This window comes from Schistocerca piceifrons, chromosome 3, assembly GCF_021461385.2.
Source record: "Schistocerca piceifrons isolate TAMUIC-IGC-003096 chromosome 3, iqSchPice1.1, whole genome shotgun sequence".
NCBI classification, from domain to species: Eukaryota; Metazoa; Arthropoda; class Insecta; order Orthoptera; family Acrididae; genus Schistocerca; species Schistocerca piceifrons.
Genome location: NC_060140.1, coordinates 147098064 through 147118000, shown reverse-complemented (window position 1 = coordinate 147118000; position 19937 = coordinate 147098064). Strand labels below are relative to the sequence as shown.

At 36.9% G+C, this 19937-nt stretch overlaps 1 protein-coding gene across 1 annotated transcript in view; it reads left to right on the top strand.

Annotated features, from left to right (window-relative positions):
- LOC124788233 (putative aldehyde dehydrogenase DhaS) overlaps positions 1 to 14826 on the top strand; it is a 201867-nt gene extending 187041 nt beyond the window's left edge. Inside the window, exons 11-12 of the mRNA XM_047255416.1 lie at positions 7406 to 7540; positions 14063 to 14826. Of these exons, the coding sequence (XP_047111372.1) occupies positions 7406 to 7540; positions 14063 to 14594 (667 nt within the window). The 3' untranslated portion in view covers positions 14595 to 14826. The remainder of the gene's footprint in view (positions 1 to 7405; positions 7541 to 14062) is intronic.
- The last annotated feature ends 5111 nt before the right edge of the window (positions 14827 to 19937 follow it).

Genomic DNA, 19937 nt, shown 5'->3' with positions numbered 1-19937 from the left:
CCAAAAACCTCCCCTCCCCTCCCCCCCACCCCTCCCCTGCACATTTGCAGCTCAGCAGCATTGTAGGAGTTTGGAAGTTATGGGGGGGGGGGGGGGGGACCAGAGTCTATTTGAAGCTTTGAGTCAGCCTGTGTGAAAAATGCCAATTGGTGCCACATGGCTGACAAAGGGCAGGAAACTGTGTTCATGTCTCAATTTGGCACACAGCTTAAAAGTATTACAAATGTTCATAACATTGTATAAAGATTGAAAACGTATCACCTGGGTGGCAATACTGTGTTGTATGACTTCCCTTCTAAATGAACAGCCTGACTCAGTAAACAGCTTAATGTTGGGTTTATTCAGTGGTTTACGGCTTTCTCTTGTATTCAGTATGCCACTTCATCAAATGACTTAGTCAAATTGATAATGAAGACTATTGCTGTCCATTTCTTGGAAATCCTCTGTTCATTCATAGCATCTCAATGTTGGCCTTTTCCCATCTTCATTGATGATATTCTATTTTGCTCTTTGCTGCTTTTATACTGTACCATAAATTGAGCTGTGTAAATGCTGTCAACTTATTCATAACAGACTGACTGGGGAACACATTTAAGCAACTGTGCAAGTGAAGTAATTTTTACAGTTGTTCACTTTTATTTTTGGCTCAAACCAAGTTCTTCTAGACATTCATTTGTTTTCCTAGGCCAGTTTCATTTATTCTTAATTTTTCAGAAGTGCAGAACTTTTTCATTCAGCATTATTGGATTCATTCTTCAGATGTACCCTAAAATATAATTATTATTCTTAAAATAGTGTGGATTTGATGGACTCTGAGTTGTAAATTGGACTTCAGTATGAGATAACACACTGTGGTATAACAAATAGAACAGTTTCTACATTGGCACAAGGCACTGCAGTTTTTGCATCCCACCTTCAAGTTCCCTACATTGGAATCCTCATTCTGTGATGAGGCCACAAACTGATTGTCTCCCCATGCCTGTACACAGAGCAGAAGTAACCATTTTTATGGCTTCTCTGCCGTAGGGGTGACATGGTAGCTGAAAAAAGATGGATATAGACCACTGCTGAGTAGCATGTGGTCTACTGGATATGTGGTGTCCAATCTAAAGAGTAAATGCTGTCAATTGATCCCAGTCATACCTTGCTACTGGGAGCTAAAGTGGTGGTGGCAGTGGTTGTATTGGTATCTGCTGGCTGAGCAGCTGCAGCAGAGGCTGCAGGTTGTCTGTCCACCACAGATGAAGTGGTTTCTCATGTCTGGCGAGATCAGCACTCTTGACATTGGCTATTAATATACACTGCTCATGTGTCAAATGGCGGTTTACAGCTTGTCCAGAACCAAATTTTTGTGTCCAGATCAAGGTACTAACACTATTCTGGGTTTGGTATGGATGTTGCATGGCGCACACGTATAGGAGAGCCAGTACTGACTAACATAATGTCTGGACATGGCTACATCTCAGTGACAAATGATTCACATAGAACTATACATAATCATTGCTAAACACAGGCTGACTGTAGCATTGTCCACAGCACCTACTTACGACATGCAAAAGACAGCTTTTACAAAATGATAAAATACAGAATTATTACATTTTCAATGTTGACATAAAAGGCAGTAAAAGTAAAGAATACCTATAAACACTGAGCAGTGAAGCTATTTTGATTAACAACTGATAACTTATCCTTAAAATAGTATAAATAGCAGGTTCTACTTTCATGACTGAAATTTTGAATGTGCACCACATTATATATCTCTAAAGTATTACAAATAGCAGATTCTACTTTCGTGAGTGAAATTTTGTATGTGCACTTTTATCCCTCATATTTAGTGAACCCACTAAGAAATTGTCTGATTTAAATATTTTATTGACTAACATTTTATTTTAGTAAAATCATTCATTTTTGGAAACAAGAAAATTAGGGGTTATAATACAACAACATGGATTTTTGAAAGGATTACACTGCAGGATTCAAACATTTCAGACTTCTTATGGTAACAATTTTCAATGAATATATTTCTTAAATTACAGAACTTTCAGAAGAGACAACAAGTTCTTTAGAAAAAAAAAAAATCAGGACTCTCAAATAAGGTACATCAATTATAAAAAAATAATTATTGATGGGGATGAAATTTCGAGTGCATATAGTTTCCATGAATCAAAGGTGTTGAATATCTCTTTAAAGAACGTGTTTTTACAGTTACATTTTTATCATCATCAGACTGTAAATTATACACTGAACAATAAAGTTAAAAAAGAATTTGGAGATTTCATATATGCTTGTATATGTGTTGTGTATCGAAAAGGGGAACAGAAAAGAAGGGGAAAAGTATTCATGTTAGAAGTGGAATTGTAGTGAGAAGTGCTGCAACTTCAGCATATAATTGTGGAACAATCATATATTTTTTTTTTAAATGGATGTGAAATGAACTGAGGATCATTCTACCGTCATAAGTGTGTGGTCTAGCATGGAGCAGTTTCTGAGAGGGCTATTTTTGTGGTAATTAGACACTTTGGCTCTTTGTTGTGCACTTAGTGGTCTGGTTGTTTGGAGGTGTCTGTAAGCATTTTGATGTCTATAGTAAATTATCTGTTTAGGAGATGCACACAATTGATCGTGCTGATCTTATGGAATTTTTGTGTGCTAGTAGAGTTCTGATACTGTGATATGAGGCATCTTTTGGGAGTACCAGTTGTTCTCCAGCACTAAAATTTACAAGGCATGTTGAAGACTTAGTCTGTAGTAATTGCATTGCCACACTATGCTACCCAGCTGAAGGACATCCACTTTTCAGACACATGTTTAATAGGTGTGTGACTTCTGTTGCATAGGATAAAATTAACATTGTGAAAGAAGTGAAATGTTAACTTAATGGCTTTGGCAGCTTGTCTGGTCACAGTGTCGTTTTATGGCTTTTATGCTTTTGTTATGTAGGATGTTTTCAAAGCATTTAACATTAATTTAAAAAAAAATGGAATTTGTGCAAGTTGTATTTTAGGACTGCTTGTTTGAACTTCACTAATAATATCTTTAGATTTACAACATGTTCCTGTGTAGTGTCACACATTACAATGTTATCGTTGAGATAATGTACACAGGTTGGGCTGTTCTTAATGTTTTTAAAAGTTCTGTGGTGCCCTTCCAGTGATACAAGCAAAACGGCGTGAATACTACCACTAAGACTTGCAAAACTTCATCTGAAAATATGTGTGATACAAATCTGTTTTGAGAAATGTTAAGGGACTGTATTTTCAGATGGAGGTGATACTAACTGTGCTTATTGTTTTGGTATGGAATTTACTGGTGCCACGTTTGATAATTGTTGAAGACGTTGATCTGTTGCTTGTGACGATTCACATTCTTGAGTAGTAAACATTACTTCTTCTACTGTAGGGCCCATTAATTGCAAGTGATTATGATGGATATCCCTACCAGAAACATCAAACAATGATGCCATGTATGAGACAGTCTACATAGATCTTTTGACAAGCAGAGTTTGCACATTTGAAATTCCACTTATTCCTTAACCCTCATAGTTTGGCAGCCCAGTCTCAAGATGACTGCCCTAACTTTTTATGTAGCTGATGGAATTATAAAGAAACAGCAACAACAACAATAATACTAATCTTGCGATAATAGGATCTAGGTAACAGAAATTTCATTGATAGGCTAGACTACTGAGTTTGTTAGCAAAGCTAACTTCGCTTAACAACAGATAAGTTTTTAAGCTTATGCACAATTGAAAGATTCTGCACATCCAAATAATGTATCTGGTAAGCCTCAAAGCACAGCTGTAATGACTGCACATATGAGTCCCAGTCTTCTCATGCTTCTGGAAATGGAGAGAATGAGAGACAGACAGAAGCCAGATTACTACCAGCTGTTGAGAGTGAATTGGAGGACTAAGTAAATGTGCTGCAATTGTACTGAGCAGTTCCATGTGCTGTTCCTTCCTGCAGTTTGGAAAGTAACTGTCAATATAGAATCGCAAGAGCAGACTATGATTTCTGATTGATAAATAACCTGATACCGAGAGTAATGTTGTTGATACTTTTTGTACCTGCATCAAACTAAAATTATGGTGATACCTGAGTTGAACAAACAAGTGAAGGTAAACATTAAGATAAGAAATGAAATGGTAAATTGCTATTTAGAAGTACAACAATAGATGGCAACAGAACTGTAACGAATTTTAAAAGAAGAACTGCAGTATCTAAGCAAGCCTTTGGAAATATGAGTAATTTATTAACAAACAACCACCTTAACATAGAAACAGGAAATAAATTCATCAAGACATTTATTTGAATCATTTTAAGCTATACTTGTGAAGAGCAGACCCTGGGGAAACAAGAAAAGGAAAAATTTAGAAACAACAAAAGTGTGGATACACAGAAGAGCTACACAAAGTTCCTAGACTGAAAGAAAATCTAATAAACAAATACTAAAGAGAAAAGGACAGTGATCAACATAATAATAAGAAGAAAAACTACATTGAATGGACAGGTACCTCAGCATAACAACTTCATAAGAAAACATATTAGAAGGAAAAATGTTGGGGAAAACCCAAGACATGGAGCATCCATATTACAAGATGTCATCAGTGGAATGAACTGTAGCCACTACAGCCAGATGATAAAGGTGATGAGGGATAGAGAACAATGCCTACATCAACAAGGAAGTGCTTTCGGTCTCTGATGATAATTATTTTACTGACAAAAGATGTTTATTTTCATTTCTTTGAATTGCAGTAAAATGTTTTCTGCATATTTTATATTTATTTTGTGTTAGTCTCAGTTATTAAAATATTTTACATTTCATAAATAGTAGCTCGTAGATAGAAGATATGCATTGTTTCAATGGCTTTTCAATAAATTTTTAGGAAAAATAAAAAAAAATTGAAAATATTATAGGCAGAAATTTAAATAATGATGAAAATTGCATGTGAAATTGATATTACTAAATTTGGAATTGATTTATATGTAAAATACTAATAAGAAAAATGGCTCTTCAAATTTAAATCATTATGTCTTTCTTTCTCATCCCATCCGGTAGGTCTCCCCTGACCTAGGGTTCTGAGTGACTTTTCCAATATGTACCCATTTTCTTAAATCTCTCCAGTCCTTTTCCTTCAACCCTCTTCCTTCCCCTTCAACTCTTCTGTTGGAAGGAGGAGCCACTGGCTCCGAAAGCTTGAATAAGTTAAACCTTTTTGTGTGTTATGTTCTCCTGCCACTGCTTGGTGAGTAGATTTTTTTTCTATCCAATTACATTTTATTATGTAATTTGTTAGATATTTTGGGATAGTCACAAACAGTTATACTGCTGAAATGAAGACTGAAATTAAGTAACACTTTGTAGGTTAATGATTTTGATTGTATTTTGCGTGATAGGTGCAGTATGTATTTCATCACGCTTAGTATTTTGTTTGAATTAAGTGTAGTATCTTGCTGTATAATTCAAAGTCAATGCTATGATGAGCTGTTGTAATAAAAATCTGAAAGATCTATGTAGAATTGCTTTTATTTGCATCTTTAGTCTTGCTCCAAACCCCCAAGGTTGAAAATCATCCCTTTAATGAGTTAACTACGGAGCACTTGTTTTATCTACATCTACATAGGTACTCCGCAAGCCACCATACAGTTCATGGCGAAGAGTACCCTGTACCTCTAGTAATCATTTCCTTTCCTGTTCCATTTGCAAATACACCGAGGGAAAAGCAACTGTCTATATGGCTCCATATGAGCCCTATTTTCTCATATCTTATCACCCTACTTTCTTGTATCTTGTCATTATGGTCCTCCTGTGCAATGTATTTTGGCGACAGCAGAATCATTTGGCAGTCAACTTCAAATGCTGATATTCCAAATTTTCTCAGTAGTATTTCTCGAAAAGAACATTGCCTTCCCTCCAATGGTTCCCACTTGAATTCCTTAAGCATGTCCATAACACTAACGTGTTGCTCGAACCTACCGGTAACAAATATAGCAGCCCGCCTCTGAATTGCTTTGATGTCTTCCTTCAATCCTTCTTGGTATGAATCCCAGACACTTGGGTAGTACTCAAGAATAGGTCCTACCAGCATTCAGTATGCTGTCTCCTTTACAGTAAATCACTTTTTCCTAATATTCTCCCAATAAACTGAAATCAACCATTCGCCTTCCCTACCATAGTTCTCATGTACTCATTCCATTTCATATCACTTTGCAATGTTACACACAGATATTTAAACAACTTGACTGTGTCAAGCAGGATACTAGTAATATAGTATCCAAACATTACAGGTTTGTTCTTCCTACTCATCTGCATTAACTTACATTTTTTTATACTTGCAGTCAGCTGCCATGCATCACACCAGTTAGAAATTTTGTCTAAGTCATATTGTATCTTCTTACAGTCAATCAACTTTAACACCTTACTGTCATCACAGCATCATCAGCCAACAACTGCAGTTTGCTGCCCGCCCTGTTCACCAAATCATTTATGTATATAGAGAACAACAGCAGTCCTGTCACACTTCCCTATGACACTGCTGATGATACCCTTGTCTCTGATGAATACTTGCCATCAAGGACAACATACTGGGTTCTATAACTTAAGAAGTCTTCGAGCCACTCACATACATGTGAACTCATTCCATATCCAGTACTCGTAAATGTTTGTCATATGCTACTCTGAAAAAATATTTGAAGTATTGGTCCAGCAGTTCACGAATTTAGCTAAAAAGTGACCATGTTTGAAAGTTATTTATTTGCCAAATTGTGTTTTGAGCAGAAGTCAGCACTGTTTTAAGTGTAATTGAAACTGTAGTTGCTGAATAAGCTGCACTATTTTGGACTCCATAGGAATTTACTACACACATCTTTCTCATAAAATATGTCATCATGAGTCTGTGTTTATTTTAACTGTTCTTGTGTTGTTTTTTAACTACCAGTTTTTTTATTTTTATTTATTTATTTATTTTACATGTCATTGTACACCTGGCAACAATTCCTCTTCTACACATGGTAAAAGTTTATTTTCTCCCAGTTACCTTATTTCTGTTTTTATTATTTATTTTATACTCTGTACTGTCATGTTTGACTTTTAATATATGTGTTTGTTGTTTGGGAATTCAGTTTTCATTTATTCCGGTTCTAAAAATTGATTAGTGTTGTTTTGCATGCCACTTATCTAAAGAGGTCAAATAATTTAAGATTCCACATGTTCTTTCGTGGTAAAACTCCCTCATAATGATGACATTATTTTTTTCTGATTTACATTTTTAGCCCAAAATATCTGTTCCACCTCTGTCCTTGCCCCCATTCTCCCCCTTCCCCACATCTTTTAAAATGTAACATTAAGTTTTTGTTTTGACACTAAACCATAAACAAAGTCTCATAGCACATATTATTAATTTCAGTAATGATGTTTGCCGAGCTGTGGATGTTTCACTTAACATAAAAAACTCATGGGAGAAAAAGTCATGTCAGCTGAAAACAGAGATTTTGATGAAGTGCATAGACATCATGAATTCTCGAGCTGATGACCTTAAGAGGTAACTAATAGACAGTACTGATAAATTTTGTAAGTGTTATAATGAATACTGCATTTACTGACTACTCTGCAATTCAACCTAAAGCATTTGGCAGAAGGTTCATAGAACCACTTGAAGGCTATTTCTTCCACTCTTAAATAGTATGTGGGAAAAATGAACACCTACATATTTTTTTGGGAGCTCTCTAAATTTCTCTTATTTTATTCCTTGTGTAGGGTGGACACAATAAAATATTTTCACTTTCAGTAGAAAAGTCGGTGAAGAGATCGCCTCGAAATGAAAAATTCCTTTGGTTTGATGATTGCCACCCCCATCTCAGGTATCGTATTTGTGACACTCTCTCCCTTGTTTTGTGAGATCATACAGAATGACCTGTCCTTCTTTGAAGTTTTTTGATGCTTTGTCAACCCTACTTGGTAAGGATCCCATACTCCGCGCCAGTGCTTCAGAAACACATTGACAAATATAGTGTAGATAGCCTCTTTAGTGTTTTTCCAATAACATGCAGTCTTTAGTTCACCTCCTACCCAAAGTTTTCTGTGTTATGATTCCAATTTAAGTTGTAATTGCACTCCCTGGGTATTTAGTTGAACTGGCAGTCTTTAAATTTTTATGATCTAATGTGTCATGAAAATTTAATAAACTGTTGTATGTACTCTTGTGGAGTGTTTAGCATCAATTGCCACTTTTCACATCATAGAAATATCTGTATTACTAAATGGCTGTGGTCCCCCATTACCAGTAGTAGGTTGTCTATCTTACGACTTTCAGGGAGAAACAAAAATTGATTTGCAGTATCTCATATAATTATTGACCGAATTTAAAAATTCAAATGCTGCCATAGCCTGCTTGTTAAGCAATATAAACTTGTGCTAAATATTTAACACAATAAATCAAGTATTTAAGTTAGAAACTGGGTATATGTCTTGAGAAAATGTAACTCACAGCATGCAAATTACCTAAACTGTATTCACCCAGTATTTTAGAATAAGAGCACGTAGCAGCTTCCAACAAACTTTACACATAATTTCAAAGCTTTCAAAACTTTTTCTCACTGAAAACCCCACAAAAAAATAAAAGGGAAAAAGCTTATCGCTTACTACGTTTTCACTGTTCATGCAGTAAAACTTCAGCATAAAATATGACATCTTAATCTTTTACTTCTTTACTACTATTTCTATTCACAACAGATTTTGTAGGCAGTATCCACATATACCAATGGATTTACTTGCAAAATAATATCATAGTGCATTGCAGTTCAGAGGATGTGTTGTCATAAACATTGAAATCCATGAAAAACAAAAAGTTTTACATCTTCAACCATTAAGGTTTCACAAGCTTAACGTCAAATATTTAACACATTAACTCATTTGTATAGTAATCAGAAATCTGAAGCTAAGCAGTTTTATACATGGTAGTCCTATTCTGTAAAGAATTAATAGTGGTGGGGAGGGGGTTACTGGTCTTGTTTAAATAATTTGCTTTGATCTTCTAATGATTTTACTAGATGGTAAATGACACCATTGTCTGCAGACAGTCTAAGAGGGGTGTTCAGATTGTCTTCTTGTTCATTTATATAGACTGAAAACAGCAGACAGCCTGTAACATTTCCTTGAGGACCACAGATATCACTTCTGCTTCACTAGATGAATTCCTGTCAATTATGATGAATTGTGAGTAATAAAACTGAGATGGCACTCCATGGGTTCACAATTTGATTAAAAACAGCTTGTGAGGAACAGTGTCAATAGTCTTCTGGAAACCTGAAAATTGGGACTCAATGTAAGGTTCCCTGTGGGAATAAAGAGCCAGTTGTGTTTCACAAGAACAAAATTTTCTGAATCCATGCTGGTTATGTGCCAATAAATAACTTTCTTCCAGGTATTTAATAATTTTTGAATATGGCATATGTTCCAAAATCTTACTGCAAATTGATGTAAGTGATTTGGGTCTTGTGTATTGGTGTGACGTGTGCAGTTCTCTAGTCTTTAGGTATGGATCTTTCATTGAGTGTGTGGTTGTATATTGTTGCTAAAAATAGACCTACTGCACCAGCATAATCCAACAGGAACCTAACTGATACATGGTCAGGACTGAAAGACTTGACTTTATTAAGTGATTTAAGTTGCGTCACTACACTGAGGGCATCTACTTCTAAATTACTTATGTTGGCAGCAGTCCTTGATTTGAATTCTGGTATATTTACTTCATATTCTTTGGTGAACAGTTTTTGGAAAATTGTCTTTCATAACTCTACTTTAATGACCTTGTCTTTGGCAATATTACCATTGCCATGGCAGAGTGGAGGTATAGATTGTGTCTTAGTGCTTGTATACTTTATATATGACCAGAATCTTTGTGACTTATCTTTTTTGAAACAGTTTTGTTATGGAAACTGCTGAAAGTGTATCACATGGAAGTCTGTGCCGAATTTTGAGCTTCTAGAAAACATTGCCAATCTAGCAGAGTTTGCATGCTTTTAAATCTGGCATACTTTGCTCATTGCATCTGCAACAGTGTCCTGACCTGTTTTGTGTGCCACAGGTTATACATTCTTTTATTAATTTACTTGGTATAAAACTCTCAATTTCTGTAGCACTATTTCTTTGAATTTAAGTCACATGTGATTGATGCTTACATAGTCAGTTCGAAAGGAATGGAGACTAACTTTTAGGAATGTGTTTAGTAAATTTTTATCTGCTTTTTTAAAATAAATATAATTTTCAGTTATCTTTGTTGGATTTTGATTTCACAGTATTAAGTCTTGCTACAACAACCTTTGGTCACTAATTCCCGTATCCACCATGGTGCTCCTTATTTGCTCAGAATTACTTGTTGATGAGAGATCTTATATGTTATTGCAGCCATTTACACTTCGATTGGGCTCCTCAACTAACTGCTCAAAATAATTTGTGGAGAAAGCATTTAGTACAGTTTCAGACAATGTTTTATCCATACCAGCACTTCTAAAAATGTTTTTTTGCCAACATATTGGAGATAGACTGAAGTCACTACAAACTCGAATTGTGTGTTTCAAGTACCTATTCGAAATGAGACTCAAATTTTTCCCCAACAATGGTTCAAATCGCATCTGGTCATCCAGATTTGGGTTCTCTGTGATTTCCTTCAATCATTCCAGGTAAATACCGGGATGGTTCCTTTGGAAGGGCATGGCAATTTCCTTCTTTATCCTTGACACAGTTTGAGTATGTTGATGGGATGTTAAACCCTAACCTCCCTTCCTTCTTGTTTCCTTAACCTTCTGTCAGGCGTGGTGTTTGTCGCAGCGAGATTGGGCGCGGTGTATCAAATTGATCACACCATTTATTCATGTGATCAATTATTAAATTCTGTTCACAAAACATATTATAAGTGCCAAATATATTTAAAGAAAGACAAAGATGACATACGAGCACAACCGCAGTAGAAATATTCATCATTCAGATTTCTTATCGTCAATGTTGGGCTTTAGTAACAAATGATAAAAACGTCGCTTTTTCATTTGCTTCTTTATTATATTTCACTAATAAAACACATTACAAATGACAATTATCTTTACAGAAAGGCTATTATGACACTGGAGCAGAACAACAATGATATTACAACTCATTCATTTGTTTCATCGTCACTTTTTGACTGTGGTAACAAATGCGGAATTTTTCCGCATTCAGAGCAAAAAGGTTCAATGTGTATCAAACAGATAGGCTTCTGACACATTTTGCAACAATATTTTGTCAGTCTTTTTTTTCTGTGCAGGTATTACACCTTTTCCTCTTGATCCCAGTCCCTTGTTCTTCGTTACTGCCTGTGTCTTCTGCTTCTTCTTCACATGTTGGCCTATATTGTTGTAGCCGCAGTTGAAGATCTCTGTGAATTCCTGAGGTGTCCAAGCATCTACGAACCATGTGAGGTAGAACTAACGCATGTGAGAGTTGCTTCAGGGATCCTTTTCTTCGGATAAAATTCTCGTTGTTGCCATAGTAAATTACTTGTGAATTGATTCCACTCATATTGATCATTGCAAAAAGTATGACCATGGGCCAATGGCACACATTTCTTGCTACATTGTATGAAGTGGTCAACTTATCTGTAGTGTCGACTCCACCTTTGGTGCTATTGTAAAATGTTACAATGGATGGCTTCTGTTTATCTCCAGTGTCAGCATCTACTGAATTATCTTCATGCAAACTTGATGCCAAGATACCACACTTCCCCTTTTTAGGAACGTAGGAAACTAGAGTACAGCCTTTCTTGAAGCCGAAAAGTGAACTACGGACAGCCCTGCCTTTACTGGTAGCAAACTCCAGAGGAATCTCACGCTTGTTTTTCTTCATCGTCCCAACAAAAGAAAGATTTTTTCTTCTTAGCTCTTCTATCAAACCAATACTAGTAAACCAATTGTCTGCTGTCACATTTCGACCTGACTGATAAATTGGTTCACATAGTCGCAGAACAACATCTGAAGGTTTATTGCTAACGTGGTACAATCCTTCTGGCTGCAGCCCAGCGTATATTTCCAGATTATAGAGATAAAATACTTGGGAATCCACAAGAGCACATATCTTAATTCCATGTTTGGTTGGTTTGCTAGGTATGTATTGGCGAAAACTGCACCTTCCACGGAATCCTTCAAGTTTCTCATCTACTGTAACATTTTCTCCGAGGGTGTAGGATTTCTGGCAATTCTGTACAAACAGAATATTTCTCGAATCGCTGTTATCTTGTCTAATTTTCTCCTTTCATCGCGAGTCACACGATTGTCAAATCTAAGGCACCTCATGATGAATTTGAAATGTTTTATGTTCATAACGAGACGAAATTTTTCAATTCCATCCCCATCACTTCCCCACAGATTTTCTAAGCTTTGTTTGTTACTTTTGTTAACACCAGCCAAAAACAGAAGACCAATGAAAGCTTTTAATTCAATAATATCTATAGGTTTTATGTCTCTCTCTCGCTGAAAAGAAGCTTTGATGCTGTCAATATACTGATTGGTATACAGAACTATAATCGACAAAATGTCGTCATCTATGAGGCAATTCCAACATTCCAAAGGCGTTCTCAATGCTTTCACTGCACCTATAGGACCAGGTAACTTTCGAATAATATTGTGGACCCTGAAACGTACTCTCTGCGATGGTGGAACTGTATTCCATTTTGTCTCTTTGTCCCATCCAGTATAATAATGCTGGCTTTCTTCAAGTACTTCCTCGTCGTTTTCACTGTCGTTTTCCTCTGTTTCTGAATCTTCCTGCCGAACTTCAACTGTGTCATCATAATCTGTGTCTACTTCATTTTCAAAATCCTCTTGAACTTCATCATTATCCTCTTCAAACAACATTTTTTGTTTTTCTGCAACATGATTTGGGTCAAGGAGGTAGTACGTCTTACTGTAGCCTGCCATGATCAAGTGTCTCACACCTAAAATGATAAAATTTCTATAAAATAACACAGTCAGGTGCAGTGTTTCAATTTGATAACTGATACTCAAACATTCTTAACTGACGATTAAACGGTCCAAAAAGAAAATAAGTGCATTACACATTGTATATTAACATTGTACTACTTACTAAGTTATGTTGATAACCAAAGAAATGAATTGTTGAAATGCAACAGGAACGGGCGCAGTGTATCAAACTGATCAATCAGCACATATATCAACAACAGAGCAGTCGTATCGACACTGAAGCACACAACAATGACAAGCGTTCGGAAAAGGCTAGCTACTAGCGAGTAGGCATCAGTGCTGCCACTCGTTGACAAATAATTTACAGTAAACTTCGAGGTGTATCAATTTGTTTGAACAGCTGCGCCCAACGGAAGGTTAAACCTTTCAGCAACTGTATCATCTGACTTGGGGAGGGGGAGGGGGGGGGGGGAGGGCAGGGAGGGAGGGCGTGGTGGGGGTGGGGTAGAAGACCCAATTATTAATTTATTATGGTTATTGAGTATAATCTCTACACATAATAATTCATAGCAAGTATCTACTTCAATTTGAGTTCAAGTACTTCTAACATCAACAAACATGCCACCACTAACTGAATTTTTCTATCCTTTCTAAAGACTGTTATGTCCTTCATAAAAACTTTAACTGAACTTGTTTCCATCTTTAGACACTTTTCAGTGCCTACAGTGATTTCTGCTTTTGCCCCTACTAGCAGTCAGATATTGCACATAGCTGTTTCATGTGAAAAATCAACAGTAGCTACAGCACACAAAAAGTCATCGCGATGACCAAACCGGTGGGACAAATGTATTAGTTGTAATGGAGAGTATTTTGAAGGGGATAAGGTTGTTTTGTAAACAGTTTGAAAATATACAGCTTTTAAAAAAATAATTCTTTTTTTATGGGTACCCCTCATACATAAGCAGTGTGTGTGTGTGTGTGTGTGTGTGTGTGTGTGTGTGTGTGTGTGTGTATGCATGGGGGAAGTACAATGTATTTATTTTTGGTCATTTACTTTACTTTATAATTTTATTGCTACCTGGCCCTTGTTAAACCTCTTGTTTTATGCATTATAGGAAGACTAAGCTGTCAGAGTCTCAGCTGTCTTGGTGTGTGGAACGGCTCACATTCTGGGCATCAGTGTGTGGCAAGCAACAGCTCACTTCATCTGTTTGTGTGGGAGAGAAACATGTATTGTCATACAAGGAGCCTGTCGGCATTGTGGCAGCAATACTGTCACACGGTGATCAAAAACTAGGAGTTGACATTTTGGCTAGTTCCATATGCTTTGGAAATTTAGTTGTGCTTGCAAGTTGCTCTTTGTTGTTATCTGAGCTGCAAACAATCCTCCAAGCAGCAGGTGTACCAGCAGGTGTCATTAAAGTGTTGACTGGAAATGAGGTAGTGGCACCCCTTACTGAACATCAAGCAATTGATGCCATTTGGTACAGAAAAGAAGATACAGAGAGAAGGGAGTATTTCAATAAAGTGGCTGGTTGGGGTATGAAAAGAGTGTGGGAGATACCATCAACAGTTCCACATGAAATATGGGAGCATAATTCCACTGTAAGTAAAACAGTATGGGTACCCACTGCTGAAGGATTTTGAACAGAAGATTCGTGTAAAAACATATAAACACTGTAACAGGCACATGTGGTAGTAAAGATGCAACTTATATTTTTAATGTGAAAAACTGTGGTGTGTGATATTTTGATATATAAGTGTAACTGTACAAACAGCTGAATAGTTTCATTGGAAACAAATTGAAATGGTTTTTGCTTCCATCATATGTATATATTTTTGTAACTTGTCATAAAAATCTCATACATGTAATTCAGAACCTGCAAAAAAGACATTTTTTAAGTTTTATTTTGTTTTCATCAAGAGCCTCCTATCTGAAAGCTTTTCAATTTTACTCATAACATTTTGACAGTTTAAGCCAACGTTTTATTTAGCCAAACTGGCACACAGCAGTGATGTCACAAACTTTTGAACACTAAAACCATTTTAAATTCCCATCCTAAGCTGTCAAATTCTTTACACAGATGAACTTTATTACATCATTTATTACATTACTGGCCAGTTTCAATGAAATTTGTGTCATATGTGAAAACTATTTAGTATTACACAACTGCATTTGAAAATAACCACATGTCAAAACTACTGGCCAGTAATGTAATGGATGATGCAGTAAAGTTCATCTGTGTAAAGAATTTGACAGCCTACAGTTGACATCTAAAATGGTCTTAGCATTCAGCAATTATGTCGAGGCTATGGATCCACATATGAAGACACCAATATGCCTATCAATGTACCCTTTTGGAATTGGATTACACTTGTCATCAGGCTTTGCTTGCAAAAAGTGTTAGGTTGATACGTAAGTTTGTAGTGTTGTTCCATAACTTTAATAAACACAACAGATACACATAACAGAGGCTTTAGTCATCAATAATATATTATGCTTCATTACACACAACTGTTTGCTAATGATGGGGTAACTTTTCAATTCCACGACTGTAGAAAGCAAGTGGCTTTGAGGCAAGGACCCCATCAAGTCATATTCAGAGCATATTTTCATCTGGAAAGCAAGTTCCATGAAAGTTGTTCAATAGAGAGCAGGAAAGATGAAAATATGAGGGTACAAGATCATGTGAATAAGGTGGGCATGGAATGACTTCCCAACCAAACTCCTGTAAAAAGTTTTTTGTTAGTATTGCAGAACAGGGTTGGGCATCATCGTGGAGTAGGACCACTTCACGCTATATCCTGGTTGTTGTTGGGTGCAGTAGAGTTCATCTGTATAAAGAACTTGACAGCCTACAGTGGATATCTAAAATGGTCATAGCATCCAGCAATTATGTCAATGCTATGGAGCCACATGTGAAATATCGCTATCAATGTACCCTCTTGGAATTGGGTTACACTTGTTATCAGGCTTTGCTTGCAAAAAGTGTTGGGTTGATACATAAGTGTGTAGTGTTCTTCCATCTCACATCTGCAAGATGTCTCAGTTGTCCTTATGTTAACATAAAGATATCATTTCTCATTACCAGTAAAGATACAAGATAGGAATGATCAGTATTGCTCATAAGCCAATTGGTGACAAGCAAGCAGAGGTGCACATATGGCCACCCACTGATTTTTGTGATTGTGGCTTAGAGCATGCAGTAACCATACACCCAATTTTTGAACCTTCCCCATTGCATACAAATGTCACAAGATGGTGGAATGATCACATTCATCAGTTCTTGAGTACACTGATGTAGACCATTGTGGAGTAATGTGTTTAAACAATCTTCACCAGACCCGAAAGGTCTTCCTGAACATGGAGAGTAACTAATGTCAAAATGATCCTCCTTAAAATGAGAAAGCCATTTTCTTGCTGTTCTTTGTCCATCCTCAAACACACCACAGATGTTTCTGGCTGCCACTGCTGCTGTCCCCCCTCCATTGAACACAAACAGAACAACGTATCAGAAATGTTCTGATTTATCAACTTAGCACTTCTCTAGGTCCACAGCTCCACTTACTATCTCCAAATGACAATATGTAAATTGCATACAGATGCATAAGATATAGCAGAATTAAAATATTAATGTACAGAACAAGATAAAAAATATAGAAAGGAAGTGATTTATGTAGTTGAACACTATTTGCACTGCTGCAATTTAAATTGCATCACCAGGAAAGGTAGCAAATAACAGAGTTTTACATAGTGTACAGTATAACAGGAAAAGTGCAATTTAATATGTAGGTGATACAGCACATACAGGATGCAAAAATTAGTACACAGACCTGCCAAATGCTGCAGCAATGATAGCTCTAACCCAAATGAGCAATGAGTCACACTGAGTGTGGGTGATGCATATGGGTACATCATTCCATGCTGCTCTCTCTCTCTCTCTCTCTCTCTCTCTCTCTGTGTGTGTGTGTGTGTGTGTGTGTGTGTGTGTGTCAATCATATAGGCTGGCAAGTGGTGCTGTATCAGTCTCTCAGTCATCCATGACCAGATGTTTTCAGCTGTGGCAGGACAGAAGAATGTGTTGGTCAGAACAACAGTTGAGCAACTTCTGTTTAAAGGTATGTCAGGGCAGCATGGACAGCATACGATCTTGTATTATTTTGTTGAAAGATAGCACTGTGGAGACCTCAGAGTTAGAGCACAATCATCAGCCTTAATATGGCAGCTGTCCAAATTACTAGCTATACAAACCAGTGAAGGAATGACCATATGGCATAGGAACTGCAGACCCAGCACAATGTATTCAGCAGGCACAATGTAGCCATATAGGTGTGTGTGTGTGTGTGTGTGTGTGTGTGTGTGTGTGTGTGTGCGCGTGTGCGTGCGTGCACGCGTGTGTGTGTGTGCTGGTGGACTTAAGCTAAAAAAAGGATTTGTGTGAAAGATAGAAAACTAGTTCATGTGGCTGTCAACAAATAAATGACACTACTACTATTATTATTATTATTATCGTACTATACTATACTCTTAAATTATTTATGAAATTTGACTATGTTCAGTCTGCTTGGAGCACCTGTCATGATAATATGGAGTGCCACTGTGTACGCAATACTCAATTAATGGCCAGCAGTGTGCATAATATCCTATGCTTTGCTAGTGTTGAAGGTGTGTAATGTTCTCGTGCAGAGGTTGTGGGTGGGGATGGGTGGTGGGGGAGGTGGGGGGGGGGGGGGGGGGGAGAGAGAGAGAGAGAGAGAGAGAGAGAGAGAGAGAGAGAGAGAGAGAGAGAGATGTGAAAGTATGGATGTTATCTGTCTGTTCTCTGGAATTAGAAGCATCCTCATAGAGAGCAAAGAAGGAAGTATGGAGAAAAATAACAAATTTTGCAACAGGGAATCCACATAGAGGGACAGGCAAAGAAAGAGACATTGGCAACAGAATGAAATGTCTGGTAAGTTACATGATATTTTATGTTTTGTATTATTTGTACAGAAGTGATGTGTGTAAACAGGGCTACCACACCACATCTTTTACAGTGTGTAGTTTGTATTGCAGGAACATTTTCTTGCAATGCATTGACACTTTCACCTTATAGACCTTTATAAAGATTGCTCCAGACACCTTACTAATAGTAAGAGAGGTCGCAATTCATAGTACATTTTCAGAGTTTTTACTCTGCTTATAGCTTCTATTAAAACATAAATTTTATTTACAAGTGTGTTAGAGTTGTTAAGTTGGATTCACTGTTCCAAGAATACTACAAACAAGACATTTCACAGTAGATCATATTCTTGTAGTAAAATTTGAAGGTGTGATATGTCAGTATGTCCTTGGAAGAGATGTTTGTCTCACCTTCAATATAGCTTTTTTGATTGAAGCATCTTTAAGGTAATTGGAATACTTCAGAAAAGAAAGGAATTCGGAAGGAATTAGATATGGCCTATAGTAAGGGACTAACCACAGCACTTTCCTGAACTGAAAATGGGAAACCATAGAAAACAATTTTCAAGATTGCTGGAGGATGAATTGGAACCACCTCCCCTCCAGATACAGGTATTGCTAATTCAGTGTCCCAATGCACAGAGCTACTCCGGACAGTTGAGAATTTGGAAAAAACGGGCTGTTGTACATTGTTCTAATAAATGGAATTCTGATACTGCATGGTTTTCCTTTAACTGTGCATGTATCATCATTTGGTAGTCTGTGAATACATGGATTTTTTAAGATTTAACTGCCCTGGCTTCAGATTTTGTGGTATTACAAGAGGGGAAATAGTTTTTGACCGAAGAGAGGGAAGGAGGGCAGAGGGGAGGTGGGCGCATGGCACAAGAGCTTGGACAAATTGAAGCAGCTCAGTGAAAAAATCTTTTAGAAACGAATGAACTGTAGAATGTGCTGTTATCAAATACCCCCCTTCCACTCTCCAGAAACGCCTCCCCATTGTACCACATCTGATCTGGTTTTCGTCATTGAGTACCACCCAGGTGACAAGATTGGCCGATAGTTTGCCATATGAGCTGCTAATGATAGAATTTTGAGCAACTGTTTTAAAGAAATGAGGAGCATCGTTTCAAAATGTATTAAATGCAGCCAAGTTCAACATACAGTTCGATGCGTTTTCACTGCGATTGTGGTATACTCTTTAACACTGTTGGTTCAGATCGGATCTTTTTCTATTCTTTCCCATAGTAATATAGTGTTGAAAACCATGAGTCACATAAAATCATATTATGTACATCGCAGTCAATGGTTCAAAATGTATTATGTTCAGGGCAAGTTTCACACCCTGCGTTATTAGCCCAGCCTTTTGCTTGCTATTTGTGCTATTTTCATCTTACAGCTCACAGTGTGGTGTTGATTTCATGACTATGCACTTTCGATAACCATGGAGGGATATTTACCCATGGGAGGGTGATTGAAAAGAAGTAGAATGAGAGTTAGAGTTCTGAAAACTAAAAGACTACATGAAAAAGAAGCTTAGTAAGTAATAAATAATACCTGATGTATTTTATGAATGATCATTTTCAGTGAAATTTCTAATGCCAGCACATTGATGTGTTATTCATGTGGGAAAGATTCGCTTGGCTCCCCCCCCCCCCCCCTCCCCCCCCCTTGGAGATTCACCTCAGGCATGGGTATGTTTTGTCTTTAGTATAAGTTAGTTCAAGTTAGGTTAAGTAGTGTGTAAGCCTAGGGACTGATGTCCTCAGCAGTTTGGTCCCATAGGAAGTAACCACAAATTTCCAAAATTCTCTGATAATTGGGCATATACCACGTTCTGAAAAGTACAGATTCAAATTTTTTGTGTGATATGTTAGATGTTATTTATGATGCACTAAATATTAGTTTAAAATGTAATATTTTCACTATTGCACCTCAAATACATGTACTATGAAATTTTTAATTTTTGTCTATGCCCTATTTTGAAGCTGTTCAAGTGCACTAAAAGTCACTGTAATATTGTTGATATTCTTTATTAAAGCAACAC